The sequence below is a fragment of the Oncorhynchus mykiss genome, chromosome 12 (assembly GCF_057628025.1).
Source record: "Oncorhynchus mykiss isolate SJ-2025 chromosome 12, ASM5762802v1, whole genome shotgun sequence".
NCBI lineage: Eukaryota > Metazoa > Chordata > Actinopteri > Salmoniformes > Salmonidae > Oncorhynchus > Oncorhynchus mykiss.
Genome location: NC_143033.1, coordinates 88,018,777 through 88,033,370, shown reverse-complemented (window position 1 = coordinate 88,033,370; position 14,594 = coordinate 88,018,777). Strand labels below are relative to the sequence as shown.

The 14,594-nt window shown below is 43.8% G+C and overlaps 1 gene segment (V, D, J or C); it reads right to left on the bottom strand.

Moving 5' to 3' along the window:
• Positions 1-695: 695 nt before the first annotated feature.
• Positions 696-5,606, bottom strand: LOC118937827 (immunoglobulin heavy constant mu-like). The segment is given in 7 exon segments: positions 696-925; positions 1,405-1,559; positions 2,394-2,708; positions 3,031-3,336; positions 3,461-3,745; positions 3,947-4,246; positions 5,086-5,606. Coding segments are annotated over 7 exon segments (1,392 nt in total).
• Between the last annotated feature and the right edge of the window lie 8,988 nt (positions 5,607-14,594).

Genomic DNA, 14,594 nt, shown 5'->3' with positions numbered 1-14,594 from the left:
TGAGCAGATAACCGATCGATGCAGCTGTACATAGTCCCTCTGTAAATAGCCCACCCAATCTACCTACCTCATCCCCATATTGTCTTTATTTACTTTTCTGCTCTTTGCACACCAGTATCTCTACTTGCACACCATCATCTGCTCATTTATCACTCAAGCGTTAATCTGCTAAATTGTAATGTGTTTGTGTGTGTGTGTGTGTGTGTGTGTGTGTGTGTGTGTGTGTGTGTGTGTGTGTGTGTGTGTGTATGTGTGTGCGTTGCGTTGCTATCGTACATGCAGTATTTCTCTTCTTTCAAGGAAGTGTATTTGTAGCCCTGGCAGTTGCTGGACAGTTTCAGTGCCACCGGTGTGGTATCAAGGGGATAGAGAGAGAGGAAGCTGCTTTTGCATGACACTGTTATTAGACAAGTTAGAGAACCAAGAAACCCCCTCAGATCAACTGATAACAGAATGTTTAAGTCTTAGTTGAGTATTACAGATATAGCCCAACGTTGTTTAAATCTGTCCTGTGAAGGAATACAGCTGTAAATTGCCTCCATAGAAAACTCTGCCAAGCAGAAACACTCCCAGCAGAAATCAGTAATGTTTTTGGATATCTCCCAGGATTAGTATCCAGTGAATGTCTCAGTAAAAAGACAATGACTAGCTAAATCTTAGACTTTATTACAGTGAAAAAGATCACAGAGACATCAGAGGATACACTTAGATTTAATGATAGTGTACAATAGAAATCAATGAAGGAAAAATAACACATCACCACAATGCTTGCATAATATTGAGATCAACAAAACGAATCAATCATAATCAATAATGAATTGGATATATACATAACATTATTACTGAAGAACACTGTGCCATAACCATCTTTCTAATTTAGACACATCTATCTCTGCAGTCCATCATGTGTTCTTCACTGCTTCATCTGCAAAGAGGCAGAGACAGATACAGATTATTACAATAAACAGACAACAAAGTGGAACAAAGTGGGTTACCTTTGGCCCACAAAGAGTTTCTCCTCAGTAAGGAGCAACTCTCGCTCTCAATCAAATCAAATCAGATGTTATTGGTCGGCAGGGTAGCCTAGTGGTTAGAGCATTGGACTAGTAACTGAAAGGTTGCAAGTTGAAATCCCCGAGCTGACAAGGTACAAATCTGTTGTTCTGCCCCTGAATAGGCAGTTAACCCACCGTCATTGAAAATAAGAATTTGTTCTTATTGACTTGCCTAGTTAAATAAAGGTAAAAAAACACATATTTAGCAGATGTTATTGCTAGTGTAGTGAAATGCTCACACTCAATTAAACACTTCATAAATAATTATTTTATTTAAAATTGTGACGTTTCAGCTGCCAATGGCCTTCATCAGAAGTCTACAATCACGTAAAATAAGTGGTGTCAGTACCTTGACCAGGCTGAGTACTGTGCTGTAGGTGAGGGAGAGAAGAAAGAGGACGATAAAGGAGGAGGTGGTGGACCACAGGCTGCTGAAATCATCCTCAACGTTGTCCGTGCAGCTCAGAGCAAAGCCCGCTTCAGGCTCAGTCAGTAGGATGTTCGCTGAGAACAGGGAGAGAGACAGGTGGTGAGGAACGTATGTATACTTGTGTCTGCGTGTGTGTGTGTCTGTGTGTGTGTGTCTGCGTGTTCATGTGTGTTTGTATGTATTCATGCGTGTTCGTGTGTGTCTGTGTATTGTAAACCTGTATTGTATTAGTCTTTATCATATTCTAACAAATACAGCTAATTGAGTTCAAATGATATGTACACACACAGACACACACATCAACCCACAGAGAACACATAAAACTGATCTGTGCAGACTCATATCTTGGCCTAATATTATCATGCACACCCACTCACATTATGTCAAACTACACCAATACACTAAATAGTACATCCATGACCACCTTACTGGAAGCATAATACTACTATGTAGGCTATTTAGTACTGTTGTCTTTTCATGACAATTGTCTTCATTATGTTTGATGTACAGTAGACCAGTATATTTTCTAAGACTTTAAGCAATTGATATACGAACATCAAACCATGTGATCTCATATGCGGTATTGTTTATTAGCCAGCCTCCACATTAAGAAGACACATTGAACAATGACAAAGGACAACAACGGCAACACAAGACTGTGCAATAGCACTGACATTTTACACCACATTAGACTGGACAATATCACAATTGGCAATATGCTTACAGTCAACAAAACAATGACAACACTAACATGTTAACTTTAACTCAACAAGGACAACAATGAAAACATCATAGAGGATAACAGGGGATACACGTTGTAATTGGCTATTCTGACCCACAGAGGAGTCAATAAGGAGACACAATGACACAACACACAGGTTAACATCACTTGTCTTCACATGAGTTACCCATGGACTTTGACACACTCCTCTCCTGAGGTGCTGTGTTGTTGTCCAGGCCGTGCTTGACGGCACATGTGAAAACCGAGTTTCCCTCCCACTTATTTGTTTTGACGGTGAAGACACTGGTGACAGAGTAGTTGCCTTCCGGGGTTTTCTGAGGAGGGCTGGTGACCCCATCCTGGTACTCGCCACTGTCATCCTTCCACATGATGTAGACGTCACAGAGAGACGGGCTGACCACCAGGCACACCAGAGTCACATCCCCCTCCTTCTTGGTGTCTTCCTCCGGGAGAAGGTGAACGGACACTGAAGGGGCTCGACCTACAAGAGGATTGATTTTAAGGAGAAACGTTACACTCATGTATGTGTAGGTACGTATGAAAACCAGTATGTGAATATCAGTTTAAAATCAACCTAGTGGTCCTTAACCCTGGTTCTGTGCAGGTTTCTGTTCCAGTCCAGCACTAACACACCTGATTCAACTAAGCAAAGGTGATAATTAGTTAGTGATTAGTTGATTTGCTGACTCAGGTATGTTAGCGTTGGGCTGGAGCAAAAGTCTGCACATCCTGTGTCTCCCTCTCCAGAACCTGGAGTATGTGACCACTAATCACAACCACATTGAGATGTTTCAGCGACCTACTTCCTTTGGTGAAGCTGAGGTCCTGAATGACCGGTGTGTCTTCGCCACTCTTCATGGCAGAACACTGGACTTTGTTGACATTGGTCCACCTTGTCTGGTCTATGGTCAGAGTACTGACCCTGCTGTTCAGGTTGCCCTTTGATTCAACAATGTTTTTCATCTCGTTATTTCCGTTGACCTGCCAGGTGATAGTGGTACCAGCCACTGTGTTCTGGTCTGTACCACTGATGACACAGTCCAGCACTGCTTGGTTGTCCATGAACACATTTTTCACACTCGGTGGGTTCAGAGTCACCGTCAGTGGTTCTGAAAGGGGAGAGAAGCAGTATAAAATCAGGACATATTACTGATGAGGAACTACACTAAATAATATATATACTGAATGTGAACATGACATTATTTGTAGTACAGTCTTCTCCTATGTACAGACCTGTTTTGGAGATTGTCTTGATGGTGGGTTGTCCCTGGTGCTCCACCACACAGCTGTACTTGACCTTGTTGCTCCAATCAGTGTTGTTGACCTTCAGCAGACTGCTGGCTGAGTAGAGGCCTGATGGCTGTAGGCCTACAGTAGGGGTCTGGCCCTCCACCTCCTTGTCATTCTTCTTCCAGGTGACAGTGACTTTATTGGGGGTGAAATCTTCAATCATACACATCAGGTACTGGGTGGTGCCAATGGGCCCCGAAAGCAAAGACACTGATGGAGACTTTGAGACTGTGTAGCGGGAGGTAAAGAAAATGTCTGCATGTTAGTTTAACCCCTTATAGAAATAAGACATCCAGGGTAAACACCAAGTATAATTTTATAATCAGGTTTTCTAAACATAAATAGTTTACATCACAAACATTAAAATGTAATCTTTAGAAAAATAGAACCAACTTCATAAAGAAAATATATTTAATGACCAGATCTTACCTGGTTTATTGATGACTGCTGTCTGTTCACTTCCAAGATGTTCCACAGAACAACTGAAAGACTTTGAGTTTTCCCAGACGTTCTTAGCCACACGGACCTGACTGACTCCGATGTAGGCTCCCCCACTCTGGACTGCCGGATACTGGACGAAGTCCGTCAGCGCTTTCCCGCTGGCGTCTGTCCACTTGAAGGTGAGTGAGGAAGGTGAAAAGCCGGTAGCTAGACAACCGATGCTGTAGATGTCGTTAGAAGGGGTTCCACAGTTCATAAGAGTGAGTAGAGTAGGGGGGGCTGTGGCTGCTGCAAGAAAGAAAGAAAGGCAACACTTGATTTGAATGTACAAAAATGACCAGGTAACTACTAGGAATTACCATGGTAAAATGGTCATTACACAGGTATAACCTGAGAACTACTTGTCCATTTAATCTTACACTATAAGGCACCATTTAGTTCCATGTAGTTGGTTGTCTTGTATTCTTTGAGGTATAACTACCACTATGTTTCTACTTTTATTAGTTGTATGTAGTGTAATACAAATACTTACTTTCAGGTTCCTTCTCAACAATGCAACAACAATAAGAAATAATACAATATAAGAATATGAACATAAAGTCACTGGCTCAGAAGAATAGAATAAACATTTTAGAAAAGGTGTAATACAGGAAGGCACAATTAAATACACATTAACACATTAAATTGTAGACACATTTACCAGTGAAAACAGAACTGTCAAATAAAACATACTGTTCCACTAATAAACATTTTTAATTTAATTATTTATATGGATTAAGGTGATGACAATTAATACTCAAATCAGTATAGACTAAGATTAACTTTTATTATTCTACCTATAATCAGTTTATGTGTTAGACTCCAATATGAATGCCTACATTTTCATTTTCACATGGTAATTTTTGACCTAAACCAAAGTCTACATAATCATCTAATTAAACATCAATCGCAAAAAGTGAAAGACGTATGTGGACAGATGAACAAACAATATACTGCCTTACCTAGGTGTGCTACACTAACAACATTATCCAAGTAGTAATGTCCACTTTTCCCCATAAAACCATGATTTATCTTCAAACTACAACAATTTGAATGCATTAATAAAACTCACAAAAACAATGGCTTACCTGATGAGACTGTGACCATTGTTCCTTTCCCCCAATAGTCAAAGTAGCTATACACAGCGTGACAAGGGCATATGCCAAACAATACAAAAACCACCCTCTTTACAGCAATCAGTTTCAACTGATCTTGATAACTTCAAAGTAGATTGGTTTGTAGAAACAAATCTAAATAGATACTACATTGTCACAGAGTCAAACTTGGTCAACAATGTATTTCCACAATATGTAACATTTTCTCTTAGACTGTACATTTCTGAGGAACGGGTTTCTATTTATAAGACTTTAGGAAACAAACATCTGCATTATTCTACAACAGCAGAACCTAGAATTTGAGGAACTATTTGACTTTCAAGGAAATAGGCAAATTGATGTAAACCATTTCTTTAGTGGACTACGAACAGGTCTTTTCAATTACATTTTGCATCTGAAAAATGAAAAAGACAAAAATCTGTTCTTTCTACACACAAAATAGAATGGGGAAATTAAACATTCTATGGATATAATACATTTAAGTTTGCTTACCTGTTGAGACGGTGACTTGTGTCCCTTTACCCCAGTAGTCAAAAGCATCACAGTGCTCTGTCTCCATTCACTGCCTGTACAAAAACCCTGCACCTAAATAGGCAGCTTAAAAGTCATGATAATGAATCCAACAGAGATGAAAATATAATGCAATATTGTAATATTATCATACACCTGATTTCTTGAGGACAGATGTTGTGAATTCAGTTTTGTATACATAAAAAAAAAAATGATGCTCAGGTCCATGTCATGACATCACTCCATCAAAATAAACTTTAAAAAAATGTAAAACAATTTACAATGGGGTTATATCAATATCAGACGATCATTTGAAGAATATTGTATGGTTTCTCCCCATTGTCCCAATCCTCATGCAGATATAATGCAGGTTTTGTCTCTGAGGTTTTTGTACAGCCTCATTTCACTGTGCCCCCCAGCCCACCCCATATCACAGTGATATACCCCAGCACAAAAACACCTCCTTCACATCTTCATATGGATTCCATACAACTCTGTCTGCTCTCAGTGAGGTATAAGAAACATAAAACCATGCTTAATACAATATATTATAACAATACTAAAGACTCTTATAGTATCATATTCATCTATGAGTTGGTGGATTATTGTTTCTGACAAAAGGTGTATCCATTGTTAGTTTGTAACAGTTGTTTGCAAATGTATGGATTTAAGTGTTGCAGTATAAAACCAAATATCATGGCTATGGCCAGAATCCTGTTTATGGTGAGGTTTCATTAGGTTTACATTGATACCATTGTCCTGGGGTGTAATTATTTGACCTGTTCAGTCCATACAGGAGCAAAGGGTTTTTGTACGGTGTAATATCACTGTGGCCCCCATATAGTCACAGTGATACACACCATAACAAAAACCTCCCACCAGAACCACACACCAGTTCTATGAGTATAGCAACACATTCAGATGGTCGTGGATGGGTGATCATACACATATCTATTATTTCTTAGAATATTTTACGATATTGTTTACCTTCAGGAAACTGTTATGTAATATATATTATAGAAAATGTATTTATTATTTTTAATTAGAACATTTGACCTAAATCTTGCTGGTACAATTCTTTATAACTGCTATAAACATGTATGAACCTTTTTTATAATATGCCTTTCTTATAATAATGTTTTAATTTTTACCTAACTCAAAATCATTGTTATTTAGTCAGCATTAGTATGAAAGGTTTAACCTTCATTAATAGTTGTTATGTGTTCAGCTGATTGATGATTTCCTCCGTTGCCGCCAGGTTTCCTCCTCGAGTGCGCCAGGAGGCGCTCGGTGAGTGGGGGGGTACTGTCATGTACTGTCATGTTGTCTTGTCTCTGTCCTTTCCCTTCACCCTGTCTCCCTCTGCTGGTCGTGTTAGGTTACCTTTTCTCCCCCGCTTTCCCCCAGCTGTCCCTTGTCTCCTCTAACTACCCATTCACCCCGTTCCCCACCTGTTCCCTTTTTTCCCTCTGATTAGGTCCCAATATCTCTCTCTGTTTCTGCTCTTGTCCTTGTCGGATTCTTGTTTGTTTGTGTCATTCATGCCTGAACCAGACTGTCGTCATGTTTGCTGTAACCTTGTCCTGTCCTGTCGGAATCTGCCGGTCCATCTGAGCCTACCTATGTTTGGTAATTAAAGAAGCTCTGTTTAAGTTGATTCGCTTTTGGGTCCTCATTCACGCACCGTAACAGAAGAATCCGACCAAGAATGGACCCAGCGACTTCGGATCCTCTCCACTCAGCCGTCGAGATCCAGGGAGCGATGCTAGGCAGACACAAGCAGGAATTGTCTGCTGCTCGACATGCCGTTGAGACCCTGGCCACCCAAGTCTCCAACCTCACAGAACAGGTTCACCATCTCCGCCTCGATCCACCGGCCACTTCCAGGGCTTTCGAATCTCCGGAGCCCAGAATCAATAACCCGCCGTGTTACTCTGGGGAGCCCACTGAATGCCGCTCGTTCCTCACCCAGTGTGATATTGTGTTTTCTCTCCAGCCCAACACTTACTCCAGGAGCACTGCTCGTGTCGCCTACGTCATATCTCTCCTTATTGGACGGGCTCGTGAGTGGGGCACGGCAATCTGGGAGGCAAGGGCTGAGTGTACTAACCAGTATCAAGACTTTAAGGAGGAGATGATACGGGTTTTTGATCGATCTGTTTTTGGGGAGGAGGCTTCCAGGGCCCTGTCTTCCCTATGTCAAGGCAATCGATCCATAACAGACTACTCTATTGAGTTTCGCACTCTTGCTGTCTCCAGTGGCTGGAACGAGCCGGCCTTGCTCGCTCGTCTTCTGGAGGGTTTCCGCGCAGAGGTAAAGGATGAGATTCTCTCCCGGGAGGTTCCTTCCAGCGTGGATTCCTTGATTGAACTCGCTATTCGCATTGAGCGACGGGTTGATCTTCGTCACCGAGCTCGTGGAAAGGAGCTCGCGCTCTCCGTCGCCTCCCTCTCCGCATCACTACCATCTTCCTCTGCCGGCTCGGGTGCTGAGCCCATGCAGCTGGGAGGTATCCGCATCTCGACTGAGGAGAGGGAACGGAGAATCACCAACCGCCTCTGTCTCTATTGCGGTTCCGCTGGTCATTTTGTCACTTCATGTCCAGTAAAAGGCCAGAGCTCGTCAGTAAGCGGAGGGCTACTGGTGAGCGCTACTACTCCTGTCTCTCCTTCAAGATCCTGCACTACCTTGTCGGTCCATCTACGCTGGACCGGTTCGTCAGCTTCCTGCAGTGCCTTAATAGACTCTGGGGCGGAGGGCTGTTTTATGGACGAGACCTGGGCTCGGGAACATGACATTCCTCTCAGACAGTTAAAGGAGCCCACGGCCTTGTTCACCCTGGATGGTAGTCCTCTCCCCAGGATTCAGCGTGAGACGCTACCTTTAACCCTCACTGTTTCTGGTAATCATAGTGAAACCATTTCTTTTTTAATTTTTCGTTCACCTTTTACACCTGTTGTTTTGGGCCATCCCTGGCTAGTTTGTCATAATCCTTCCATTAATTGGTCTAGTAATTCTATCCTCTCCTGGAACGTCTCTTGTCATGTGAAATGTTTAATGTCTGCTATCCCTCCTGTTTCCTCTGTCTCTTCTTCACAGGAGGAGCCTGGTGATTTGACAGGGGTGCCGGAGGAATATCACGATCTGCGCACGGTGTTCAGTCGGTCCAGGGCCACCTCTCTTCCTCCACACCGGTCGTATGATTGTAGTATTGATCTCCTTCCGGGAACCACCCCCCCCCCGGGGTAGACTATACTCTCTGTCGGCTCCCGAACGTAAGGCTCTCGAAGATTATTTGTCTGTAGCTCTTGACGCCGGTACCATAGTCCCCTCCTCCTCTCCCGCCGGAGCGGGGTTTTTTTTTGTCAAGAAGAAGGACGGGTCTCTGCGCCCCTGCATAGATTATCGAGGGCTGAATGACATAACAGTGAAGAATCGTTATCCGCTTCCTCTTATGTCTTCAGCCTTCGAGATCCTGCAGGGAGCCAGGTTTTTCACTAAGTTGGACCTTCGTAACGCTTACCATCTCGTGCGCATCAGGGAGGGGGACGAGTGGAAGACGGCGTTTAACACTCCGTTAGGGCACTTTGAATACCGGGTTCTTCCTTTCGGCCTCGCTAACGCTCCAGCTGTCTTTCAGGCATTAGTCAATGATGTCCTGAGAGACATGCTGAACATCTTTGTTTTCGTTTACCTTGACGATATCCTGATTTTTTCACCGTCACTCCAGATTCATGTTCAGCACGTTCGACGTGTCCTCCAGCGCCTTTTAGAGAATTGTCTTTTTGTGAAGGCTGAGAAGTGCACTTTTCATGCCTCCTCCGTCACATTTCTCGGTTCAGTTATTTCCGCTGAAGGCATTAAGATGGATCCCGCTAAGGTCCAAGCTGTCATTGATTGGCCCGTCCCTAAGTCACGCGTCGAGCTGCAGCGCTTTCTCGGCTTCGCGAACTTCTATCGTCGTTTCATCCGTAATTTCGGTCAGGTGGCAGCTCCTCTCACAGCCCTTACTTCTGTCAAGACGTGCTTTAAGTGGTCCGTTTCCGCCCAGGGAGCTTTTGATCTCCTCAAGAATCGTTTTACATCCGCTCCTATCCTTGTTACACCTGACGTCTCTAGACAGTTTGTTGTCGAGGTTGACGCGTCAGAGGTGGGAGTGGGAGCCATCCTTTCTCAGCGCTCCCTCTCTGACGACAAGGTCCACCCATGCGCGTATTTTTCTCATCGCCTGTCGCCGTCGGAACGTAACTATGATGTGGGTAACCGCGAACTGCTCGCCATCCGGTTAGCCCTAGGCGAATGGCGACAGTGGTTGGAGGGGGCGACCGTTCCTTTTGTCGTTTGGACTGACCATAGGAACCTTGAGTACATCCGTTCTGCCAAACGACTTAATGCGCGTCAGGCGCGTTGGGCGCTGTTTTTCGCTCGTTTCGAGTTCGTGATTTCTTATCGTCCGGGCTCTAAGAACACCAAGCCTGATGCTTTGTCTCGTCTCTTCAGTTCTTCAGTAGCCTCCACTGACCCCGAGGGGATTCTCCCTGAGGGGCGTGTTGTCGGGTTGACTGTCTGGGGAATTGAGAGGCAGGTAAAGCAAGCACTCACTCAAACTCCGTCGCCGCGCGCTTGTCCTAGGAACCTTCTTTTCGTTCCCGTTCCTACTCGTCTGGCCGTTCTTCAGTGGGCTCACTCTGCCAAGTTAGCCGGCCACCCTGGCGTTCGGGGTACGCTTGCTTCCATTCGCCAGCGTTTCTGGTGGCCCACCCGGGAGCATGACACGCGTCGTTTCGTGGCTGCTTGTTCGGTCTGCGCGCAGACTAAGTCCGGTAACTCTCCTCCTGCCGGCCGTCTCAGGCCGCTTCCTATTCCCTCTCGACCGTGGTCTCACATCGCCTTAGATTTTGTCACCGGACTGCCGCCGTCAGCGGGGAAGACTGTTATTCTTACGGTTGTCGATAGGTTCTCTAAGGCGGCTCATTTCATTCCCCTTGCTAAGCTTCCTTCTGCTAAAGAGACGGCACAAATCATCATCGAGAATGTTTTCAGAATTCATGGCCTTCCGTCAGACGTCGTTTCGGACAGAGGTCCGCAATTCACGTCTCAATTTTGGAGGGAGTTTTGCCGTTTGATTGGGGCTTCCGTCAGTCTCTCTTCCGGCTTTCACCCCCAGTCTAACGGTCAAGCAGAACGGGCCAATCAGACTATTGGTCGCATCTTACGCAGTCTTTCTTTTCGCAACCCTGCGTCTTGGTCAGAACAGCTCCCCTGGGCAGAATACGCCCACAACTCGCTTCCTTCGTCTGCGACCGGGCTATCTCCTTTTCAGAGTAGCCTCGGGTACCAGCCTCCGTTGTTCTCATCTCAGTTCGCCGAGTCCAGCGTCCCCTCCGCTCAGGCTTTTGTCCAACGTTGCGAGCGCACCTGGAAGAGGGTCAGGTCTGCACTTTGCCGTTATAGGGCGCAGACTGTGAGAGCTGCTAATAAGCGTAGAACTAAGAGCCCTAGATATTGTCGCGGTCAGAGAGTTTGGCTCTCCACTCAGAACCTTCCCCTTAAGACGGCTTCTCGCAAGTTGACCCCGCGGTTCATTGGTCCATTCCGTATCTCTCAGGTCATTAATCCTGTCGCAGTGCGACTTCTTCTTCCGCGATATCTTCGTCGCGTCCACCCGGTCTTCCATGTCTCCTGTGTTAAGCCCGTTCTTCGCGCCCCCGCTCGTCTTCCCCCCCCCCCCCCATCCTTGTCGAGGGCGCACCTATCTACAGGGTCCGTAAAATCTTGGACATGCGTCCTCGGGGCCGTGGTCATCAGTACCTAGTTGACTGGGAGGGGTACGGTCCTGAGGAGAGGAGTTGGGTTCCCTCTCGGGACGTGCTGGACCGTGCGCTGATTGATGATTTCCTCCGTTGCCGCCAGGTTTCCTCCTCGAGTGCGCCAGGAGGCGCTCGGTGAGTGGGGGGGTACTGTCATGTACTGTCATGTTGTCTTGTCTCTGTCCTTTCCCTTCACCCTGTCTCCCTCTGCTGGTCGTGTTAGGTTACCTTTTCTCCCCCGCTTTCCCCCAGCTGTCCCTTGTCTCCTCTAACTACCCATTCACCCCGTTCCCCACCTGTTCCCTTTTTTCCCTCTGATTAGGTCCCAATATCTCTCTCTGTTTCTGCTCTTGTCCTTGTCGGATTCTTGTTTGTTTGTGTCATTCATGCCTGAACCAGACTGTCGTCATGTTTGCTGTAACCTTGTCCTGTCCTGTCGGAATCTGCCGGTCCATCTGAGCCTACCTATGTTTGGTAATTAAAGAAGCTCTGTTTAAGTTGATTCGCTTTTGGGTCCTCATTCACGCACCGTAACAATTATTAATGGTTTAACCTTTAATAGTTGTTATTTAGTCAGTATCATTATGAATGGTTTAACCTTTAATAGTTGTTATTTAGTCAGCATCATTATGAATGGTTTAACCTTTAATAGTTGTTATTTAGTCAACATCATTATGAATGGTTTGGATGTTTACAATCTTTAGCACTAATTTAACAAATAACAAACTTTGATACGCGTTAATTAAAAAAATCTACTTATAAGCTGCTTATAAACATGAAACATATTTTGTACTTACATGCACATGTCTGTTACTCATGGTTAAAATATGATTGCAGATACATGATTATAATGATGTATAAAGCTTTTCAGACAGTTTATCTCATTCCCAGGAAGTGTCCATTTTGACTGTGACAATATGAACTGGGTAATCCTTAGGGAACGATGGTTTCATGTGACAGACATCTTTGTTGTTTTTGTAGAGGTCATGCTTTGCTTCACACCACTGTGTGTCATTATATCTGACACAGTAATACACAGCTGTGTCTTCAGTTTTAATTCTCTTCCCTTCTAAAGTCACTATGTTGTTGGAACCATTTTTGGAGATGCTGAACCTGCTTTTCAAAGAATCCTTGCAGTTTCCATCTGAACCATTCTGTAGCTTTATCTACAGGATGTCTAATCCAGTCTGTGGTATTGCTCTCATCACAGATAGAATACCCAGATACCTTACAGGTGATGCTCCAAGACTCTCTGGGCTTTACAACCATTGAGCTGGGCTGCTGAGTTCTGAGTCAACAATACCGTACACACTTGTGGGGGGGGATTGAGATATTTGAAAATGGTCTAACATCAGGTACATGATAAGTTGATGAAGCTTGATTGTGTTATAGTCATATTTATTTAATAAATGTACAGGAGGAATGTGCAAGCAGCAGAATCAGAGATGCAGGGAACATGATTTGTGTGGAAGCTGAACTGATGGGAACAATACTTATTTACTCCAACTAGGTGAAGGAGAGACAGACCCTTCTACATATACTGTACAAAGAGGGGAATTTATTTGCATCAAGTCTGAGATTTAGGATTAATGCAGAAGTACAGTTAATAAATGACGAGTATTAAGGTGACATGTTGAGTAGGACATATTTTTTATTGTAATAATACAATTATCTGTTATGAAATGCATTGTGCAGCATTATAAATGGTTCTGTTCTGCTCGTGGTGTACAGTATGTTATTCTAATCATTATCATTGATGCACAGATGGAGATAATCTAACCATCGGTGTCCACCAAAGATACAGTATATACAGTACATGGCCTATTACTCTTTTCATATAAGAGTAAAAATATGCTATCAAAATTCCTTGTTTATATTTAATTATGCTCAATGAGGACATTCATTCCTACCAGTAATTCAAACTCCTAATTGGATTAGACTGATATACAAGTGAATGTAAATAAGCTGTCATCAAGATGATATTTACTGACTAACATGGCCAGAGTGGTTTAAGCTTCATTGAGCTTGATGGGGAATGGTATGCTGTGAATACACTTATGCTGGATCCTCAGTTTATTGTCCGTCTTACATACTATTAAGACTATTCCAGTGAGAGAAGTGCTTGATCAGTTTATGTACCGCCCTGCAGCCTCCTGTGTCACTGTGTCTCTGGCACAATAATAAACAGCAGAGTCTTCAGTCTTCAGGCTGTTCATCTGGAGATACACCTGTTTTATGCTGTTGTCTCTGGAGATGATGAACCGACCTTGAACAGACTGGGGGTAGAAAGTGCTTCTGCTGTTATGGGTAATAGTTGCAACCCACTCCAGTCCTTTCCCAGGAGCCTGTCTGATCCAAGCCATCCAGTAGCTATTCATGTCTAAATCCGAGGCTGTACAGGTCAGTTTGTGTGGTTCTTCTGGCTTTTTAACTACTGGTCCAGACTGAATCAGCCTCTGACCCTGAACACCTGTTGATAAAAAGAGAGTATTTCAAACTTGAAGTAGAGCTTTTAAGTAGACACAACCATCTGTTGAAAGTAAAAACAAAGTGTTTACCTGACAGTCCTATAACCATTAGCAGTAGCCCTAATGTGTAATCTTTGTTAAACATGTTTGACTATTGTCAGTGTCTATCACTCAGTCTAGTATTCAGAGCTTCAGCCCTTCTCTTACACTCTGCAGTGAGATAAGTAGTGATGGAAGAGGTCAGAGTTTTGCATTGACTCCTCCTCACAGGGTGGGAAGATCACAAAGAGATTAAATAGAGAACTCAGAGATGGGGAAAATGTTCTGGATACATTGATGATTACTTGTTTGTGTGACAAGGCTGGTCAAGCGATAGTTTGATTGTGTAGTTTGAATGTTAGATGCTGGAGTCTTTTATAGTGTAGTGCTTTGTGATATTGTTGTTGTATTATTTACAGTAATGATACTCAGTATTCTAGTGTGACACAAATAAATAAAGTAATACACCACCTATCCATGTTGTTGGGGGGTTTTATACAGCTGCTTTACCAGCTTCAATCAGTGTGTCTGTCAAACACAATAATAAACAGCAGAGTCCTCTGATCTCAGACTCTTGGCCTCAAAGCGCTGTGTGCTTTTGGACACGTCCTCATTCAGGGTGAACTATCCTTAGTATGAGTAGTCTGGAACATC